Source organism: Lytechinus variegatus, chromosome 4, assembly GCF_018143015.1.
Source record: "Lytechinus variegatus isolate NC3 chromosome 4, Lvar_3.0, whole genome shotgun sequence".
Classification (NCBI taxonomy): Eukaryota; Metazoa; Echinodermata; class Echinoidea; order Temnopleuroida; family Toxopneustidae; genus Lytechinus; species Lytechinus variegatus.
In genome coordinates, this window is record NC_054743.1 from 14,142,685 (window position 1) to 14,165,128 (window position 22,444).

Genomic DNA, 22,444 nt, shown 5'->3' on the forward strand with positions numbered 1-22,444 from the left:
AGAGATTTAGATTTTAGAGCACCCTTTAATGTCATGTTTAATTATGATAAAATGGTAAGAAAATACTGGCTAACTTCAAGAAGCATATAATTCATGTTAGGACAGTCAAGGCAAATTATGTATAGTCAACATGATCATAGCTTGAGAAAATTTGAAAGATTTCATGCCAAAGGTAAAAACAGCAGTTGCAGCAAGCAATGATTTCATGAGGAAGTAGTTTAAACCAAGGCTAATTGTCAAAATATTATCATACATCTAGATCTGATACAATAATTGTAAGCTTATCTTTTGAAAAATCATGAAATCTTGGCTCAAAATCAATAATTCTGTTGTTCTCTAACACAGAAAAGCATATATGGGACAGTGTATTAATATTGCTTCAAACAATGCCCGACATTTGATGGAATTACGTGCTTATTTTGCTCATTTTCTCAGCTATTTCACATTTTTTTCCAGAGATATTTGTGACATAGTTTATTTATACATACAAACACTTTGGTTGTCATTTCATTGGATTCTGCTCAAACTCATTTTGAGATTGTTATCACAAATGGTATTTATCTTTAACAAAACAATACATAGGGTCTTTTATCCACTGCAATTTATCATCATATAATCTTGAAATTATTTTTAGCTATATTGCATCACCAAAACAAATGCAAATGCAATAAAATACCCTAAAAGAATTTTTAAGGATGAAAATTGGGAATAACAGGTATAGGCCCGATGTTATCCATATCAAACCAATGACTCATCTATCTGTTCTGCTCCTTATCAAACGGATACCCTCTTTTATCAATTACTGCACACATTCTGCTCAAATTTGATTATCACCAAAAAGTGATATTCATCCCATACCCCTAATTACTATGAATCATCGTCAGGGTCACATTAGAAGCAGAAAGCTTTTCATCATGCTTAATTTTAATGTGAGAATTAATTGAGAATTAATGCATTTATGAAATTGAAATACAACTTGAAATGCTAATGAGTGCAAAGCTGTCATTTAACACTAAATTACTGAGCTATTTTGTGGTCATTCTTGATTTGTAACTAATTGTGAGCAATATAGTCTAATTTGTGACAGGAATCAAATTCCTTCTGTATTTAGAAAAAAGGGTAATTTCTATAGATTTCTTAAAATCTTTATTGTGTAAAATGCCTGATTTTCATGGTCATAAATGATTTGAAATCTTTAACTGCTATGTGATGTGAATAATTCTGTCTACAATTTGAAGCAAAGTGCAAGTAATATTGTAAGTTACCATTATTGGCATGCCATTCCATACATTTATCTGAATATTTAGGATGAAAAATAAAAGAACACTTAATGTAATTTCAACAAATCTTAATAAAATTAAAGAAAAGAAACATTTGTATAAAATCTTGATAAGACAATACACACTTTGTTTTAAGGCCACTGTTCAATAATTGTTATTGGTACATTTCAGCCGTATATTTACACACAAAAAAAAAACATATTTGCATTAAATATCACAAACTTTTAAAGCTACATACTGGGATTTGAAATTAATCGAGGTTGGCTGTGTTTAAAGAACAGTCAAACTCTTAATTCAATTGAAATCCCAATAATTTTTTTAAACTCAAAGGATTCATATTAGGATCTTTTATTGATTAGCATGAAATAAAAAAAAATATTTAAAGGCTTAATCTGTTAATACATTATCCGGTTGGTCAAACAATCATTACAGGCTGGTAAACTAATTCTTTCAATAATAGAGTTGAAAAAAAATCATGCTTGTATGATAAGATATGAATTAGTAATGAATTTGTATCACACGATGCATGCCGCATGACACCATCACACTATATTGTGTCATCATCTCAACATTCATGTACTAGTGCATGTAGGTATAACCCACATAGTGCCCCCACACTCTTACATCGTCAGAGGAACGATCATCCTTGCCTTAGCAACTAAATCGATGCATATCCCTCTTCATAATGATATCTTCCACGTGTGATGTATGAAAGATGTATAGAAGATGACAATCAAAGATACATGTTAGCCTTAAATCAAGCATAGATAGCTGGCTGTAGAGTATAAAGTTCAAGGATTTATGCCAGAGTGGTTGAGAATAGAACCAGCCATACATTAGATATATAGATTTAAACCTTATGGATTTGAATTCAAAGCTGATGGATTTGAATTCAAAGCTGATAGATTTGAATTCAAAGCTTATAGATTTGAATTTTAATCTTTTCAGATTTAAAAATGAATTCTTAGTATATTCAAATTAAATCCCATGTTTAAATATGAAAGAATAAAAACATTGCATTTGTGTAGGACAGATATCCACTGCTATGAATAGTAATGTATTCATCTCATTCAGATTATAACAGCTTGTTATGATAAGCAATTTTATTTACTTATTTCAATTTGTGAGAAAAGCGAACTGGATCATTCCTTTAAACCTAAGAAAATCAATGAGTTAAACACAAAACCTGTTCCAGCTGAATCTATTCTTGAATATTCTGATTCATCTAAAAATATACTGCTCTTCACAAGGCATAAACCATGAATACCATTTCAAAGCAATTTATTGTTTGATGAATGATCATAAATTTACGTTTCGGTTTACTACATACTAAAGCAGCAAACTATTCAATGCAAACACTAGCAAATAAAAGGAACCCTTTTGGTGACCTCTCTTTAAATGAAACATCGTGAAGAGTTTCATTCAGAAAAGACAACTTTAGAAGAGCCTTGAATATCAATATTCTAGAGCTAAACAAAATACGGGGTCAAACCTAAATCATCAAACATAATCAAATACCTACATAAGGAGTTCTTATCCACTTACTGTTCACCGGCTCCTTCATGTCAAATTTAATAATGAACCATACAAAAATTAAAGCAAAGAAAGAAAAGGGAAAATCTAGAAAGAAAATCATATCGAATGGCCCGCAAGTGAACTCCAAACGTAATTAGATGGAAAGAGAAGCATTCTTGACTAGCTCTGAAATGATGATCTCAAGACGTTATCAATCATCACACACCCTCTTATCATATAAAGTTTATTGTTCACATCAGATTACAATCCATTTTACATATCATAATTTGAAGCAGAAGGGTTTCTTCTCCGATATATAAATACCCTCCTGATTCGTAAGTGATTTGTGTAATATTCTATACCAGTATGGTAGAATAATCAACCTGTAATGATGGATGCACTGCCACTCCCTAACTTTGTATATTATGAAAATATGAAAATGATATTTAAGCATATTAAATTCATATACTCTTCAGGAACTAATCTCATGTGTGTGTGTGTGGGGGGGTATTTTCATTTATGATGATTTAATCATGATTTATTTATAATTCAAATGTTTATTTATTCATTCTTTTATCTATACATTCACCCCATGGAAGAACAGTATAGTCATGTCGACTGGACTGAAAATGGGCTATCCATCCGTTTTGCTTTTTTTTTGTATTTTTAATACAGACATGTGAATACTAAATGTAAAATGTTTTTATTCACTGTTTCCATATTGTAAGTTTGGAAACACCTCATTCAGATTCTCTTGCTAAATGCATTATGGGATACTGTTAAGGTACTATCTGGAGTATGTTTCATTTTATTGGGTGGCAATATGAACGCACTGCTCAAAGCAGTATAAGTATGGACACATCTCCTCTGGATTCTTTTGCTAAATGAATCGTGGGATACTCCAAAGGTACTGTCTATATCACATTTCATTTTATTGCAGAGTAATATGAACACATTCAAGTTCAATCAATTTACAGTTAGCTCCCACCAAGTGACAATGTGTGTCCAGGGGCTGCGTTCAGATTTGAATTTAATTGAATGAAACCTGCCTTTAGACAACCACTGATGCAGAGTTGGATTCTCATGTTTCTGTGACCTGATGTGAACCTTCTTCATTACTATTTAAAACTACATGGGGCTACATGTATTTACACAAGCCTGTTTTTCCATCGGTACTCCTCTAATTTAACTCAGTCTTTCCATTGCCTTGGAAAATTGAAATGAAATTATATCTTTATTAAGTATCTGACAAGTGGAAAAATGCTCATGCTCAAATCATTTCTCTACTTCACAGATATCAAAATATCAGGTCGACAGGCTGTGATACTGTTTTCAGGGAGTAAGAATCTTAAACATTCCTTGTTCTCTTTCATCAGTATTGTTTATAGTGCATGTAAATCAATATTGCTACCTATTTCCTTGAAATCAAATGCCTAATCAATATCAAATAAGCCTTTTCCAACTTCCAAAAGAGATCACCTTGAATAAATTGACTATTATTTCTTTAAAGAAAATTCTTGGTGATATGGGTCTTATCTAGGACTCCGACAACAAATGACATCCAACACCCTCATAATGGCTCAAACCAGAACCTACATGTTCCGAAAGCCCATCTTTTCAACAATTATGTACAACTATGAAAGATCTATGAAGTATTAAAGGGGGGGATTCCCAGGAGCTTTTGTAAAAGTTATGTCTTTACTTGGCTAAAAAGGCTAGTGTGAACACGATTGATCTCTAATCAAGTTTCTGGTCCATCTCCCGCCCAGTGCATCAAAGGAAGGTCAGGATGGATGGTCCGATGATAGATACAATGTGACAAGCTAAATACTTCTGTACTACCTACCATTATTGATACTACTATTGCTGACTCAGTTCTACCTCAATGATGGGATACCAAGCCGACTATCAGTATTTTGAGAACCCTGTTCTTTGGGAAAAAACCAGGCTATACATGTACATGGACATAAAATTGAATTTAAAAAAATGTCTACTGTAGACAGTTTGCATAAAATGATAGTTCAACTACAAAGACAAAATAAACAGAGAAGAACACCAAAACACAAAATATTTAATAAAATTCTAATAGGCCTACTAAGATAATGAATGATAAAATTCCAGGTGGCAAATGGTAACATAAAGTTTAAACGTGTCTCGGAATAGAATATATTTAGATAGATGGCGCTATATAAATGCCTATTATTAGTAGTATTATTATTGATCTGCTGAGGAGTGGATCCAGGATTGACATCACGGGGAGGGGGGGGAGTAGTTTACACACATTTTCTGCCAAGAAAGCCCCAAAAATACTGTCCCCCCCCCTCCACCCGCAGATCTGCCCGACATTGCTAATCAATTCAGATTCCGACTTAATCCCACTTAATTGAAAACCTTTATGTCTACATGTATGTTGAACTCAATGAAGTGCAGGATTCAATCTTCAGTAGACGTAGAAGTAGTACCCTGTATGTACATGACATGTATAGCAATAATATCATTTAACTGTACAGTTAGCAGCAGTTTGCTAAAATAAAGAATATCTCCTGCCTCTTAAACACATGAATACAAAGATTCTGAATTATAGTGATTAGAAATTGATAATTCAACCTCATGAACAAAACCGGCTGTTATCTTTAAACAACTCTGCTCTATATGTGTGTATACTAATGATACCTCTGGGATGTCAATGACTTATCACATGTGATCGTACTCTACTACACCTCACTAAAATCACTCCCATGTTGCCTATTTGTATGTAATTTAAACTTGGAGTAACAGTAAATTGGTAATTTATGAATAATTACAATCATAAATTTAAAAAAATCTAAACATGATTGGTGTATTATTGAAATGGATGAACACTTTTACAGATAGTTACGACTAATAATTCATTCCAGTCATAAATGTGCCTTTTAAATTCATCTAACTACTCATTTCCATTCCATTCCCAATAAATTTCAGGTGAATAAAGTCTCCCATTACTTATTTGATCTTCATATTCTAGTAAATGAAAATGTACAATGAATTAATGTTCGGAAGAAAATTATTTCAAAAAAGATGTCAGCAGTCTGCATTCAAAAATCTTTGGAAGTACATCACTATCAAAAATATTACCTGTTTCTCACGAGTTTCGTACAAAGTATACTTATCTGTAAAATTTTATAACTGCAGCACTTTATGCTCAGTCTGAATGAGCTTCAAGCTGTAAATAATTCTACATTAAGCTTTTTATTTTAAATAACAATTTTACTATTTTTTGAAATCATTTGTACAACCCATAATTCCATACAGGATATTCCAGTGTCATTTTTCATAAGTGATAAATACTGCGTCAAAATGAGTATACGCATTACTTTTGTCAGCCAGCTCACACAAAATGAACACTTTTTTTTATTCTGAACATACAATATGCGGTTCAGAAGAGCCGAGTTCATGACCTGTCATGTTCAGGCCACCCAAACAAGTAATATGTAGGTATACAATCATGAAGGATTCCTATGTAGTTGAGGTTAGACAATGCCCAGTGGTAGAAAAGCTGTGAAAATAAATCTTGTTTTGATTTGGCTAAATTAGCTTGGATTAACTTGCATTACCATCCTTACTGTTAGACAATAATGGTGGATCAACCAGAAAAGCTCCATGAAACAGCACAGGAATTCAACGCTCAATGGTGATATATACGGTCTAGTTTCTCCATTTAAGGTCTGTGATTTCTTTATATCTATTTCACTTGAATACTCTTTTTCCCTCATTTTCTCACTTTTTTATCAATGATGTTCTAATATGTTAGCTCCAATTATCAAATTTGCTCACATGTGATGTGCCGTTTCATGTAATATTTGACAGTGAGAGTTGGTAATAAATTCAAATAAATCCAAATCATTTCTTTCAAAGATTATGGTATATCTCAACTGGTAGAACAGTATTTTTCATATAATGTTGATCCATGTTTGAAACAAGTGGGTGGATGTGTGTTTGTGTCCTTTGGTGAATCATGTCCACTGGACACAATATAACACCATTGTTCCTATTGTTTTTCGCTTATAAAGTTTCAAATGCATTCTATGTATTAAAACAAAAATCAATGTTTCAATATCATCCGTTCACAGCCGAATTATAAGAACAGGTAAATTTCTCTTTACCCACCCTCTGTCCTTCCTCCCCTCCCTCATCCCTTCCCTTCCTACTCTCCCCTCCCTCCCCTTCCCCCTCCTACTTTCCCATCTCTCTTCCCTTCCCACTCTCCCTTCCCCTTCTCCCCTCCCTCATCCCTCCCCTTCCTCTTCTCCCCTCCCCCTTCCCTCCCCTTCCCCTCCCTCATCCCTCCCCTTCCCCTCCCTCATCCCTCCCCTTCCACCTTCCCCTCCCTCATCCCTCCCCTTCCACCTTCCCCTCCCTCATCCCTCCCCTTCCACCTTCCCCTCCCTCATCCCTCCCCTTCCCACTCTCCCCTCCCTCATCCCTCCCCTTCCCCTCCCTCATCCCTCCCCCTCTTACTCTCCCCTCCCTCATCCCTCCCCTTCCCCTCCCTCATCCCTTCCCTTCCCCCTCCATCCCTCCACCCCCCCCCCTTCTTCATAATCTACTACATTCACAATCATGATTTCAAATCTATCACCATACAGACTCCCCTTCCTTCATTCATTTTATAAACCCAATCTCCTTCACAGGGCATCTTACCCATCTTCTCTTTCTTTATTTCACCTTAATCTTCTTCACCTATCTCCATCTGTCACTTCTCACTCCTCAATGTCACTTTCAAACCAGCCACATCAGGAAAATAACTTCTCCAGTCAGAAAATTGTGAAATACCACATATTTTTACAATGTGAAAGCAAGGTACTAGGGAATAATCAGATCAATGTAATGAAATACCTACAGATTATTGTGTACTTTTCAAAATTGAAAAAAAAAATCTTCACAGTAATTTCTCCAAGGTTGCAAGATATAATTTTGTTATAACAAATCACAAATACTTTTGAAATGAGGCAAGAAAAATACACATTACTTGCATATAGACATATGAAATTCTTGCTGCATGCAAAGAACTACTAGAACTTAATCTGACAAGTAAAAATTCACAAAATAAATCATAAAATGTTTTTAGATCTAAACATTTTTGTGTAATTTACTCTTTTTTTCAATTGGGCTAGTGTGAATTTTCCTTGTGATTCCCTTGCAGGATTTCTGTGTTCATTTCAAGATGGCTTCAGCCTGGATCCTTGGTGACTTGGGACCTTCTCACCATATCAACATCCAATCAAAACAATATATCATAGGGAGAAGTCACATGGGGATGCAATGTCAACAACTATATGGCAAGTACTGCAATACTTAAAGCACAGTCCCATGCATAGTGTTCTGTGTCGGTGTCTGTGGAGTGGTTTGCTTACTAATGAAGATGTGGATGTACTGTGATCTTCTTTCCTGCCCAGTGCTGATATTGAGAGATTGGAGGCCTCTTTGGAGGGACATAGAAGGCTAAGGTTGGGGTGAGTGGCTGAGTGCCCATCTTTTCAATTGCCGTCTGGTCTGAGTAATAATCCATCCTTATCATCCCATTTCTCTCCTTCTTCTTCCATCTCTATCTCTCTCCCTCTCCCTCATATCAATATATTGTACTTAATATATCATTCCACTTGAATCAGCCTCTTCCAACTAGAGTTGTCTTGATCTTTTGCAAATTTTCAATTTTCTCAATATCAATGAATATTGAAAATTTAAATTCTTCATTTTACCTAACTGGAACCATTGTTACCCCCTCAGTATCTTTTCCTTTCTGCTATGTTCCTCCCCCCCCCCCCCCCCGCCATCCTTCTCTTCTCTTTCCCCCTCTTCCTTCCTCCTTTTCTTCTCTTTTCTTTCGTTCGTTCTTCTTCTCCTCCCTCCTTTCTTTTCTTTTCCTCCTTTTCCTTCTCCTACCTTTCTTCTCCTTCTTTCCTCCCCCTCATCCTCCTCCCAATTCCACTTTCTCTCCATCCCTCCCAATGTCCTCCTCTTATTCCTGTTAACCAATCCCCATATCATAATCATTTCTAAGCCACCACCACCACCACCATGCAGTAGTCTCCAAGATGAAAGAATTCTGCCTCTTCTCTCGATCCCTTCACCAATCCTAAGACATAAACACAGTGTAATCCTACCTGGCAACCATCCATCATGACTAATGTACACAAGTTCACTTTCATATCGACATGGTTTCTTTGCCATTGCATATACACATCTTGATAGTGGATTTCTTAAGTCATATAATCAAGTTTTCTTACAGCACAAACATGTAACATGCATAATGTACAAAGTTAATTTAAATTTTAGCACCAGATATGTAAATATTCAATCAAATAATACATTACCCTTAAACAAGAAATTTCTAATTACTTAAAACAGGAAGTTTCTCAGCACTTGATTTTTAATTCATTGTCTTACTTTTGAAAAATCTATTCTGATCAGGTGTCTGACCAATGTGAAATATCTGCATGTTTGTTTTCTCACAATGCATGGTATGTGCTGAAAATTTCAGGATATTTTAATCATTGTCTGTACTGGAAAATTCCATAAGATTTGTACATCCAACCCCCTATATGTGGGACTTTCATGAAATTTTCTACCTTTGATTTCTTGTTCTTTTGACTGTCTGTAATGTTCTCAAAGGGCGGGGCCGTGACTTGGTCAGCTTATGAAGTGAAGTAAGGCTTGAGAAAAATGGGGGTCTGACTTACAAAAAGGTTGATCATTTAATGGAATTGCCCTACTGTAGCTTTCTGGTTTACAATTTCTATATTTGCAAGATAAAAGCTCAAACAGCCCTTTTTAAAGATTTTTTAAATCTCAGAGAGAGGGTGCTAGATATCTAAATAATTGCATATATGATATTCCACTGAGAATCCGCAGCAAAAACTGTGGTGTTAACCGGTGTACATTGAGAACCACACCAGTTATTTTACACCGGTGTTAAATTGGTGGTGTTAGTTTTACACCTATAGGTGTTATTACAACATCTTTTGTTAAATTTACACTCATTGGTGTTATGTTTAATCTCTAGGGTATAATTTTGACACCTCAGGGTGTGGTCCTCTATTAACACCAATTGGCGTCAGTTTTAACACTGCAGTTTTTACAGGATTCATTGATTACCACACTTCTGTAAATTTGACATGTTAGATGAAACTTGAGTATAAATTCACATTATGGACCCTTTCCCAATGCTAAAGACAAGCTATCAGTAGTACTGTGATGACAATTATGATAGTAAATGTTTGTACAGCGTGCACACTGTCCAAAGATGCTCATGTGGTGCTAGATCAGTATCCTTTCTGTGTATATAATCAAACTCAAATGTAAGAAAATCTACTAATTAGCCTAAAAACTTGAAAAATTACCCTTTACGCAAAAGTTACAAACATTTGCTACAGGCCTATATAATTTTGCATCACCAGGAAAGACACATTGAGCAACCTGTTGGAAATTCATACGCCATCTCCCTGCAAACAGGTAAGATATATTTATGAGAAGGGTCAACTAGGGAGTAGTGGCAATACATCAACCTGTGGGTTAAAACCATCCATCCATCTATCCTACTATCAAGAATTGCATAAACCAATCTGAGAGAGAATAGTCCCCAAGCTACTTGGGTCTTACGAAACGGCTTGTAGGAGTAGGATCTACATGTAGGAGTAGGATTTGATGGTGCGGAATAGGAGAGAAAGAAAGATGGGAGGGGGACAGAGGAGAGAAGGGGAGAGGGAGATGTCAAAGTACATGTAATAGGAAGGAGATAAAAGGGGTGGGCTAGAGGAGAACATGAGTGACAATGGTTCCTAAGCTACTGAGGGGTCTCATGAAACAGCTTCTAGGAGCATGATTCGATAGGACAGAATAGGACAGAAAGAAGAGTGTGACAGAGGGGAGATGTGAGGGGGAGATGTCATAGAAATAGGAAGGAGATAAAAGAAGGTAGGAGAGAGGTGCGCTAAAGAAATACATGTAGATGCAAGAGAAATGTCCCCAAGCTACCAAGGTCCCACAAAACAGCTCCTAGGAATGGGATTTGATAGGGAAGAATGCTAAAAGAAAGGAAGATGAGAGAGTGTCATGGAAGAGGTAAGGTTAGAAGGGGAGATGTCAAAGAAATACTATAGGACGGAGATAAAAGAAGGTATCGGAAAGGGATAGGCTAGATGATTCAGATGGTGTGGTGCACTAGTTTGGAAAAAGAATTTGGAAAGGAGTGTGAGGGAGAGATAGGTGAATGAAAGATAGAGTTAGGAGAAAGATAAAAGAGGTAGATGAGTTAGAGGCAAATCATAAGATGGGTGATACGGTGAAATAGAATGATAATGAAACAAAATAAGACAAAAAAAACATTGAGACTACTTGGAAATATAACTGAAACAGATACTAAATATTGACAATAGAATTAGAAAGGGAAATGAGAGAAAAAAAAGAAGTTGAGTTCTGGGATGGCATGATCAGCCTCAATAACGTTATGTTATCATGCAAACCAGCAAGAGCTCTGAAAATACAGAGAAGTGCTTGTACATACAACTATACATTGATGATATTTGCACATAGAGAAAGATGGCAAAGAGAAGAAGGAAAAGAAGAATATATTGCTAAAATCAAAAGAAATTCTCCTTCCACAAACAGTGCACAGAAAAAAGAGAAACGAGATAATGTATACCCAGAAAATACATCAGATGAGATAGAATAAGACAGAGGTTGAGGACTGCCAGGTGATATTGGACACTTGTTATTTCTTCAAGCAATGTTTATATTATTGAACCCTACACCCCAGAATATATTTCATATCTCCTCTCACCGGAGTGAACTCAAACCTACATACTCCATGATTATTCGCAACAGATATATCGGGAGTGGATTGCCTTCCGTTGATGTTTCTTCTCAATGGACAAGATATATCACTTGGCTTTGTGGGGCAAGTAATGTAATTGAACATGAAAACAATACCTTTGTTTGTGTTGTTTTCCAGTAGCCTAAATTAACATAACCATGACACCTTTATTTAGAGTGAGAGAAGGTAAAATATCCTCAATTAAAGTCACAAGTTCAATTTCCCTGTCAGAACTGTAGATATTACAATAACCATTTATGTATACAGTTTCATAGTTAAGTTCAGAGCCCATGTCGACACCCATAAAAATAATTTTTTAAGGGTTGGTCAATTACGTGTTTGATTTCCAGGAATATCTTGAATAATCGTTACAATATAATACTACCGGGACATATTTAGAGGCAAGTGTATGCCAGGACAATACTGTCACTTTTGACTTTCTTTCACACGAGATAATTATGTTGAGTAGCCCGGAGGGGTGGCATGTCTGTGACGCAGCATGCAGAAGTAAATGTACCGCTTTCTGTATTGACGCGAGGAAGGTAGAAGAGGCTTTCGTCCTGTTTTGTGGAGGATGAATTTGTCCTAATCACTGAGGCGTGAATGCGAAGACTTGAGGCATTAAATCTGAATTGATGTATTCAAATGTCAAACTAGCCAACTTTCAAAGTAGTCTTGGATGCAGACCCGAGCATTACTTCAGCTATCCAATTACATCCCATTACATCACATCACAGGCACAGTAAATGCAATGTGTATACAAACCTAAAAGAAATATACTGAATGATATGTGATGGTTTCCATTCCATGTTTCTGATTACAAGCTAAATACCTGTATACTACTATTTATTGTATGTTTCTTGATTTCCAATAATAGGCAGGCTTTTTGATATTGACATTAAACAGAATTTTATAAAAAAATAAATTGCCTTGAATGTAATCCCTTCTGGAATCTATAAAAGTGAAATGTTCGAAAAGAAAAAAATAATTGAGAAAGAGAGAGGATTCAATGGAAGCAAGTGCTTAATGAAAGACTAAATAGTGACATGTTTATCACATCTTGAGTTAATGTGTGTAATCGTTGTGTGAAATGAGTTGGTTGTTAGGAGCAGCTGCACTCTTGTCTTGTCTGCAAGTTGAAATATCGAATTAGATTCACCCTTTTCCTGAACACCTTATTAATTCTAGTCCCATTAATAGCAATCCATGTCTTGTGGATATTCATAAGGGTTAAGTTGATAATGATGGCTTAAAAAAAATTGTGCAGAGCGACTGTGCCATCTTACCTAGAAAACCAATACTTATCTGCTAACAAAACCCTTCAATTTACTCCCTAAAAAGAAGATTTAAACTTAAATCACATTTTCATTGTGTATGGTTGTGACCAGTGACACAGGAAAACTAGGTTTAGAAATTAAAGATATGAATATCATAGCTTAAAGACTTGGAGTTAAATCATTTGAGATTTAAAAACAAATCTTGATTCTAATCAAATACAAAGTTTGACTGTGCAGTAACTATAGCAAAAAAAAAAATTTTTTAACCCTGTACTTTAGAGCACATTCTGTCCTCACATAAATTGTAAAAAACAACAAGAAATATGTGAACGTGCTAGTCACATTGCTTTTCAAGAGAAAACTCCTGATTTTCAAGACGAGGGGAGAAGATATTGCGAAAAAGAGAGTGATTCCAAACATAAAATGAATCTCAAAAATGCAACTTTAGTTTGATGTTCCATGTAAGTTGAGAAGTTATGAATTTTTATCACCATGGGAAGAGACATTTTATATTCGCATCATGACCAGTCGTCTCCTATGTTACAACCCCATTAGCCATTCTCAAATGTCTTCTCACGTTCCTACTGCCAGTAAACAGACAATCTGCCTTCCTATGTTGTGCGCAACCCCTTCCTCTACCTGCATTTGACTGTGAAGGATAGCAACACTCACGCAACACTTGAATAGGGTGAACAGAGGGAACAGATATGAAAATAAAGATTTATGAGTGATGCAGTCATTATTCATATTTGAATGGGCTGAAAATCACAAAATGGCTCTTTAGAAGGCATTACACACAGTACTAATATCACGCATTGAGATAAAAGTATGTTTACATTCTAAGGGAAATGTATATCGAAATATATGCAGTAGGTCTGAAAATGAATAATTTTTAGTAACCATTAAAAATATAGATCAGGAATCAGGATGAAGATCAAAATAGAAAAAACTTTTTTTTTTAAATATATATTTCAAAGTGCAATACCAATTTTTTTTAAAACATGCCTTTGTTGAGAGCCACTTCAAAAGGAAAAGGGTATTCAAGGTATTCAAACAAAAGACAAATTAAAATGTCAAGCGACTATCTAACAGTTTTGATACAGGACTTCATTTGTTTCACGACAAAAACTTTGTAATTGGTTGGTTTCTTTCATTTATTTAAGCACAAGACTCACTAACAGTCATTTAATTATTTTTTTTTCACTGAAAAATGAAATTCTTTTTTTTTAGATGGCAAGAACTGATCCGGCTTGGATCCTAGGCTACACTATCCTGATAATGAAGGTAGAGAAGGATGAAATGATGATGATGGTTATACCAGCTGGGGTGGTAGTGGTGGTGGTATAGTCAGGCTACTGGAATGCATCATTAGAATCTACATTATGAGCCATTAGCACCTGGTCCGCTGACAGATGCCATTTCTACACTGGTTTGAGTAATGCTATCCTCCCCATGAATGGAATGCTTGCATTTTGAGGTGTAAGAGATTTACTAACACTGATTGGGTACCATTAAAGCTCCAGAATTCATACTGACAGTGACACTAGAATGTAATACAATATAAATTTTGTATTGGAACTTGGAAGTTCTATTAGGGTATCACTTATACACCACTATTGATCTATGACATACTTGGTACTTCGTAGGGTTTCTCCAAAAGACTCCATAAAGGTGTTTGAACTGGAGGTGTGTCAAGTGCAGTAACCGACTTATGGATCCGGTTTTTCTTTTAAGGCTTTTTGGAGCGCTGATTTACAGGTTCCTAGGGATATGACTGAAGAGGGGAGACGATTCCATTCTTTTCTATAAATTTGAACATTTTGCAATACTTGTTCTTGAATGTCTAAAACTGTTTTAAATACTTAATTCAAGTTTCCTTTCCATATTTTAATGATTAAAAAAAATTATTGCTGTAATGTTTCAACAGTGAGTAAAATTTCCAACAACCCCACTCCTACAAAAATATAATACTAAATAAAGCTTGTTTTGTTTTGAGGGTTAATGCAATTTACAAAATCCCAATCCTATAAAACTCAAACCTACTCTTGCTGTTGATGTATACAATTCAGATGTTCACAATATCATCTTAACTAAAATCCTCTGATAAAAAGGAAAAACAGTCAACATTTACTTTGAGAATGCGGGTGTTTCATGAAGCTGTTCATAAGTTAGGAATGACTTTACGAACGACTGGTAATCCTTTCTCAGAATCTTAATCAGCACCTATGAGAACTAGTGGTACATCATTTATCACAATCAAGGATCACCAGTCATTCGTAAAGTCACTTGTAACTTACAAACAGCTTTATGAAACACCCACCAGGACTACATTCCAACCTGTGTTGAAGGGAAAGGCTGCATTAATAAGCCTCATCACCAGACCACAAACATAATTACGCATGGCTCGTAAGATAATGTTTGCGTCCACTCATTCATAGTGAATTGATCAAACACCAGCCCATCTGTTACATGAAATCGACAGTGCACCTCTGCCAATTCCAAGATGAAAAACATGAATGAAAATATCTAATATTATTTTTTATTGAGAGAAAATTTGAATTGAGAAAAAAGGAAGTGTTATAAACTCATTCTTCTAAATTGAAATGGGCTCAGTGATTTTCAAGAGATTGCTTGCATCACTTTAGTGGAAATACACTTTCAATCCAATTACAACTGTATACTCTAAATTAACTTTTTTTATGTATTCCTTTATAAAGAAACATATTTTCACTAATTTAAGAATAGAAATCATAATCCAAGAAGTTAATTTGATTTTTACAGCAAGATATCAGTTTGTATGTGATGCAGTACATCTAAGTAAGATGTTGAGTCACTCTCTCATAACATCCAAAGTTCAACAAGAAAACAGATGAGCATGCAACTTTAATGAAGAAAGTAGGTTTTCAGCAAACAGCTTCCAGAGATTTAAGGCAAAATATCAACATCTTAAATGCAAGAAAGATTGATGAATATTTCATCCTAGCAGATATTAAATTCCCAGCATTACTTCTGTGTTTTTTTTTCATTTCAATGATTTATGCATTATCTAAGTTTTATGTTTGATGCCCGGAGATGGAAATTATTGGATAACTTATTCTCAGGTGGATGATTTATCTCTAGGTAAAGAAAGTTTATGTAGGTTATAGCAGTTACAGTAATCCTGACTCTGTTGGAAACTAATCTGGAGAGATATATCATAGGCGAACCATAAAAAACAAACACATACATCAAGAGTGACCTCACCTCTAATACTGAACACAGAATGGGCATGGTCATTGCCCAGTGGAACCTTCATTTTGATATTCATGCTCATTCAAAGATAAAATCTTCTCAATAAAAGATTTGTTAGTAACTTAATTGAAAGGGTATAATCTTGAGAATGTTTGGAAGTTTCAAACTCCTATCTTCAGAAGATATGAATATATTTTGTCAGATTCTTTCCACATATCCTTGCAAACTTTGCAAAAAGAAAAATCCCAGAGGTACATGTATGATGAAGTGACAGTATCTTGATGAATATGTTCCTCACATTCCGTTTGAATGGATCTAGAAAGGTTTGTCCAACTTCCAAGTGATTTTATGGATCAATTATTCAACACTTTAGGTTATATTTCAGAGCTGTCAAAAGCAATGCTCATGGCACAAAGATACCAAACACTAAAAACTTAAGAGGTCTTTTTTGGGGGAGATGGGAATACCTAGGCCTTGGGTTTGCATTTCAGCAGAACTGCCAAGCTTTGTTCACCCTATGTCTCTATCCCAATGAGTGGATAATATTCTTCTACCAATGACTTGTAGAGTCGTAAGGGTCTGGTTAATACATGGACTAGACAAATAAAACCAACATCAGGCAGAAAGTATGAAAGACAAACTGAACAGCGGTGGAACTGATGAATAGGTTACGAAAGAGAGCATTCGTGTATTGTTTGCATTTCATGAATACAGAACAGTTGTATCTCTCTCGTGTGCAGAATGCACATTTGATTTAGAAATGGGTTCCCGTTCTGTGCGCAGATGGCCCAGGGCTTTATTCTGTGGTTGGAGCCAGCGCTTTATCAGTCGTTGAACCTCATCAATTCCCACTCAACCTTCCCGCTTCGTGATCACTCATAACCGGGCAATATCGGAGAAGAATGTTACATCCCTTATGAAACAGGGGAGGGGGTTACGGGGAATGGATATGCAAATATATGAATAAAACTGAAAGAGATAGATACAGATACATATGTCAATGACAATGGTTAACCACATGGAGGCAGATAAAATGTAGGACACGACGTTACTGAACTAGTTCTTCTTGTACTACTTGCTTTGCATGCCTTTCATTTTAGTACACTCTCCCTCTCTTTCTCCTTCTCTGTCTCTCTGTCTTTCTCTTCCACTTTCCCTTTCTCTGTCTCTCCCTTATCCCTTTCTTGTAGCTGGTCATTTCATTAAGGAGCTCATTTAAGGGCTGACTGGCTAACAACTCAAAGAGCCCTTCAGCCAAACAGCTGGTTTGACCAAAGAGGCAGATGTTTCTCTATAGATGCTTTTTAATTGATTGTTTTGAAACACAGACTGACTTGCAAATATCTCTTTGATTTCCTTACCATGGACATAAACAAAACAGATTTAAGAAACATATCAGCAGGATTCAGTTGAATGGCAGAAAGTCCTTTTCAGTGCCACTGCAATAATGACCCTCTTGCAGTGAGCCGCTTAACTATTCTTCTATTATCCAAAGACTATACCCCCCTCCCCAACCGTTTTCAAAGATTCAACTACATGTAGAAACTGGGAAAAAAAATGTCCAGACATATCCACTCTTAATTCTTTTCATCGGGGACAAATGCATACAAACACATGCAGAGTGCTACCCATGCAGCTCTGTAATGATATTGACGACCTTCACGCATACACGGTTTCTATGAATGAATGCTAATATTGGCAACCGATTCCCTTTATTCAGATCAAAAACATTTAAAGTACACAAAGTGTATCAAAATATTGATTTAAGATCCCATTTGCATCCTATATACAGGTTAAAAATACAAGTAGATGATTTTCAGAAATGATTACAAAAACTGAATTTGGAGACTTGAATACTGGGATGGGCAAGCTGAGGAGAGTGACAGCTAGACTTCAATCCAAGGTGTTATAATTTGTAAGGTTAGATAGTGTCCTTGGAGTGTGTGAAAAGTGAGGAAAGGCCTGGGCTTGAAGTCTACTTTCACACACACAGGATTTATACATCACACAAACACACACACTCGTGTAATCATTCAATCTATTTCTCTTCATGGCCAATTTGTAGCTCTGTAGGCGCCCATTAGCAGAGCTCATACTGCACAAACCTGACATCTTTCCCTACACGGGAAATAACAGACAAGGAAAAAAATTTAAACACAATGCTGGAGCATAAGGCTAGCATCCGATAGCACCTAATAAGCAATAATTTGCACCACGTTTAGAGCGAGGAATACATTATTACTGGATATCTTATCAAGCGTATACAGCATATTCTACAGCTTGCTTAACAGTATTCCTCACTATCTCACTCAATCCTATATACACTGACATCAAGTTTCGAAGCTGAATGGAGTATCCTGACAAATAACAAAATGGGAACAACTCCTTTATCCTATAATGGGACGATGAAAGAACATCATATCTTTTCACATGCCTTAAGCAGAAGGGTAACTTGAGAATTACATCTCATTAAAAGCTTCCAATGAGCTATACTGTTGCGTTTTGAGCCGTGCTTCCAAAACAACTTGTTGGCCGCTTGGCATGGTCACACCAGGTCGCAAACATCCGTTTTTCTACTTGTATTGTAAAAATTGTTTGAAGAGTATATCTAATGGCATTTATTATAACTCATGAACTCCATTTTAAATAAAAATAAACGACACAAGAGTCCACTTTTGTTTTTAAATGTGTAATTTATAAAAAAAATCTGAAATTCAAACGTGCAAAATCTGTTAAATGGTGTCTATTTGACTCAATGTAGTATCATAGCTTCAGAAAATTAATTTTAAATGAAATTCTACCAAATGTCAATATCCCCTTTAATCCCAATGGCCTGAATTCATTCTATTTACTCTTGAAGATGGAATATGATGAGTTTGATCCCTAGCTCACGTTCTACTATTGACCTACCATGCCGGCTTACATCCGTAATAAAAACCAAGAGTAAGGGGGCGAGGTGACTTCACAATAGTGAAGATGGTGTATTACTTGTTGATGTGCAACTGACCTTCAAAGCGTTATTTTCAACGGCAGAGCAGAATCAATAAGATATAAAGATACATGTGCATATTTGTTTATTGTAATTCTTACACAATAAGGATTTTGATTTTTTTTCCTTTATTGAAATATAGAGTTTGTCATCATCTTGTGGCATAATTATGGTTGAAAATTTTTCTCCACAATAATTCCTTTGAAAGAATACTGAATTGAATTGAATTAAATTAAATAAAATCAATTAGAAAGAAAAATAATAACTGGTAAACATCAACTCTGGCTAATAATTGAAGTTCAAGAAGGTCATTTAAAACAGGATTCCCCAATGTTTGGGGTTATATACATGTATTCTTGATCCACTTGATGTTTATTAATGCAAATCTCACAATATCTTATTTTTGCAGTTTTTGCGCTATTAGTGCACATCAAACCTTTTGAAATAAACAATGAGATACTATGATTACTCACAAAACATATTGGGCCAGTCTCTTCAAAACTCTTTACACCAAACAATACTTAAAAGGTGCATGTACTTCTGAGAATAGACACTTATTTATCCCATATCCCATCAACAAAACTCCAGAATCGATAATTTCTGATTAGAATCTCAAGATTATGAAAGAGAACCGATTACGTATACCTTCCAACTATTCCCCCAATCCTTGGGAATCTTTGACTTATTCAGCAATAATGACATATCCAGTCAAAAATACCCATCCCTATTAACAGACCCTCCAAATCTAACAAGATAAATATGAATAGAAGGTTCACAAAGAGTGCATTCTTTATTTCTTTACATAAAAGTATTTTGATGCATTTTTATGATTATTTGTTGTCTGGATGCGGACTTTGTATTGTATCATCACTGAACCTCACCTATTGAAGTTCTTTATTGAAGAAGCATGAAGTGCCCACAGGTCGCATTCACCGCTCAATTGTTGATTTCCGTGCACGCATGCAATGATTTCCGATTTCAAAGCCGCCCTCAGTCACAGACAAAATTACCAACAAAAAAGTTCAAAGAACCAAGTTTCCAAGCTTGCATACATTTATATTTAAGAGTTAAAATGGTAAATATATATGTCTGAACCTCTGATTGATAGAGGATAATACTGCCAAATATAGAAATAGACTGTGTATCTACTACTATAATTCGGTAAATAGGAGCAGTGGCTATCTTAATTCTGTAGCCAAATCTAGTTGAGAAAATAATGTTTCTGGTGTTGATAATTATAATTACAAGAGTACAAAATAATCTTTTCATCGATTCCGACAAGAAATTCCACCAATCTATACAACTTGCATGGAGTCTGGGGCGATTTAATGCTCAAAATAATGCTGGACATTTTTTTTAAGCCCTGGAATATCCCAATTCATTGCAAAGTAAAAAAGCTATCCAATATTGCAAATTTAGGCATTAGGTTGCGAAAGGTAGCCCCCCAAAAATGAATATTTATCTTTTTGCCTGCCATACAATCATATTGGAGATATCAACTATCAGTACTAACTTCCTTTGCCTCTATGGATCATTTAAATTATTTCTAAAACATGATTCCTCGCTCCTTCCCTGGAGGCTTTGATTTGAACATCATCTTCCGACAATGCAAAGTTAAATGTCAGTAAATCTTTTCATACGTTCATCGTGTCTTGAACAGACTGTATCAAATAGGCTGCAAACTCAATAAAAACGATGCGCTCAAGGCGACCATCAGAGAAAGTGTCATCTTGGAGAATTTTAGAATCCTGTTAATTCAGAAAGACCCCTCATTTTTCCCACTCTCTGTACTAAATATTTGTCTAAGGTTGCATCCACGGTTGCATGTAGCAAACACGTGGATGGTTATTTTGGCCTCTAGCACTGTGTAACTGCTCTCATACAAACAGGCCCAATGTGTGCACAGCAGTCTCAGGCAGCCTGTCCCCACTGAGCCCCAGTGGTGGCATGGTCACTGATCAAGTGGTGCACAGCCCACTATGGGGATACGCCTTTCCTTGCATAATTGCATGATTTTGCGAAAATGCCTGATTTCCGTGTCTAAAGGAGAGCACATGTTTGCACACCAGGCTTGTACAAATGTTCCCTCTTTCATATGGAGGTATTTCCTCAAACCCCAATAAATAAAATTGCCTTGTGAATGATTGACACAATGCACGCATACCAATGAAAATTGATGACAAAGAATAACATTACTATACTCAAACCTCAGAAGGAACGCAATGTTGTTTTTGCAATGCACAGATGGCAGACTGATCCACTCCATTTTATATTCTAATTCATACTCTTCGTTTACAACAGAATGTTCTTCACTTGACTCAAAATTTTCTCTTTCTCTGTGATTATTGAGTTCTTATTCACTCTTTCATTCAATCCTGCTCAGAGCATTACATTCTGTCATTCTCTGTCGGTTCTGTTGTCTGCCTCATTGTCAGTCTTTCTGTATGTCTGTCTATCTGTCCATCTCTCTCTCTCTCTCTCTCTCTCTTAATCACCGTCTCATTTACCTGCACATGATTTATCTCTTCTCCGGCAATCACCATTCTCTCTCTCTAGGTCGTATGGTGAAAATCCATACTGACGAACAAACATGAAATTACATGCAAGAATGAAGCTTGATTGTCACATTCTGTATGCATTATAAAAATGCATTAAGCGCACCTCTGAAGTGTAAATAAAGTATCAAGGAACCTGATGGGGAATGTAAATCTTCTCTAAAATATCTTTGCGGTTGTCAAAGAAAAAACCCACCAATGTTCTATCAAAATGTCAATAGAGTTTGTGGCTTTCCATAACAAAATAGCACATTTGCATTTAGTTGCACAGCGTCTGGTAAAAGAGGAATTTGAATCTATGATGAAGGTGTTTTAATTGTCAGGAAAAAAACTGTTGATTGAAAGTTCAGTTCACCAGAGTATTTTTTGTACCAAAACTGCTATCTAAACATCTACAGCTCTCCCTGCAAATGACCAAACACCTAATATTATTTTTTATCTGTTTTTCATGGCATTTTCTGTTTTTTTCCATTCATATCATCCAATACGAAGTGTAAGCCTACATGCTATTAACCACATGACCATCACCATCTAAAATAAACTGAGCTTAAATCTGAATATTAAAATAGTTATATCTAAAAAAGTTAATATAATGAAAATGAAGTACCATCCCAAACCCACCTCCCTAAAAATAAATACATTGATAAATAAAAGGTCATGGAAAATGGCATTATTATATCAAAGTGAAATGAAATCCAAGCACCAATGAAAGCAAACCCACATGACGTCACTGCAATCGTACTCAC

The 22,444-nt window shown here is 35.6% G+C and overlaps 1 protein-coding gene across 1 annotated transcript in view; it reads right to left on the minus strand.

Moving 5' to 3' along the window:
* The window catches only part of LOC121412816, a 34,907-nt gene extending 26,564 nt beyond the window's left edge, over positions 1 to 8,343 (minus strand). The window contains exon 1 of the mRNA XM_041605576.1: positions 8,209 to 8,343. Coding sequence (XP_041461510.1) covers positions 8,209 to 8,343 — 135 coding nt within the window. The remainder of the gene's footprint in view (positions 1 to 8,208) is intronic.
* Between the last annotated feature and the right edge of the window lie 14,101 nt (positions 8,344 to 22,444).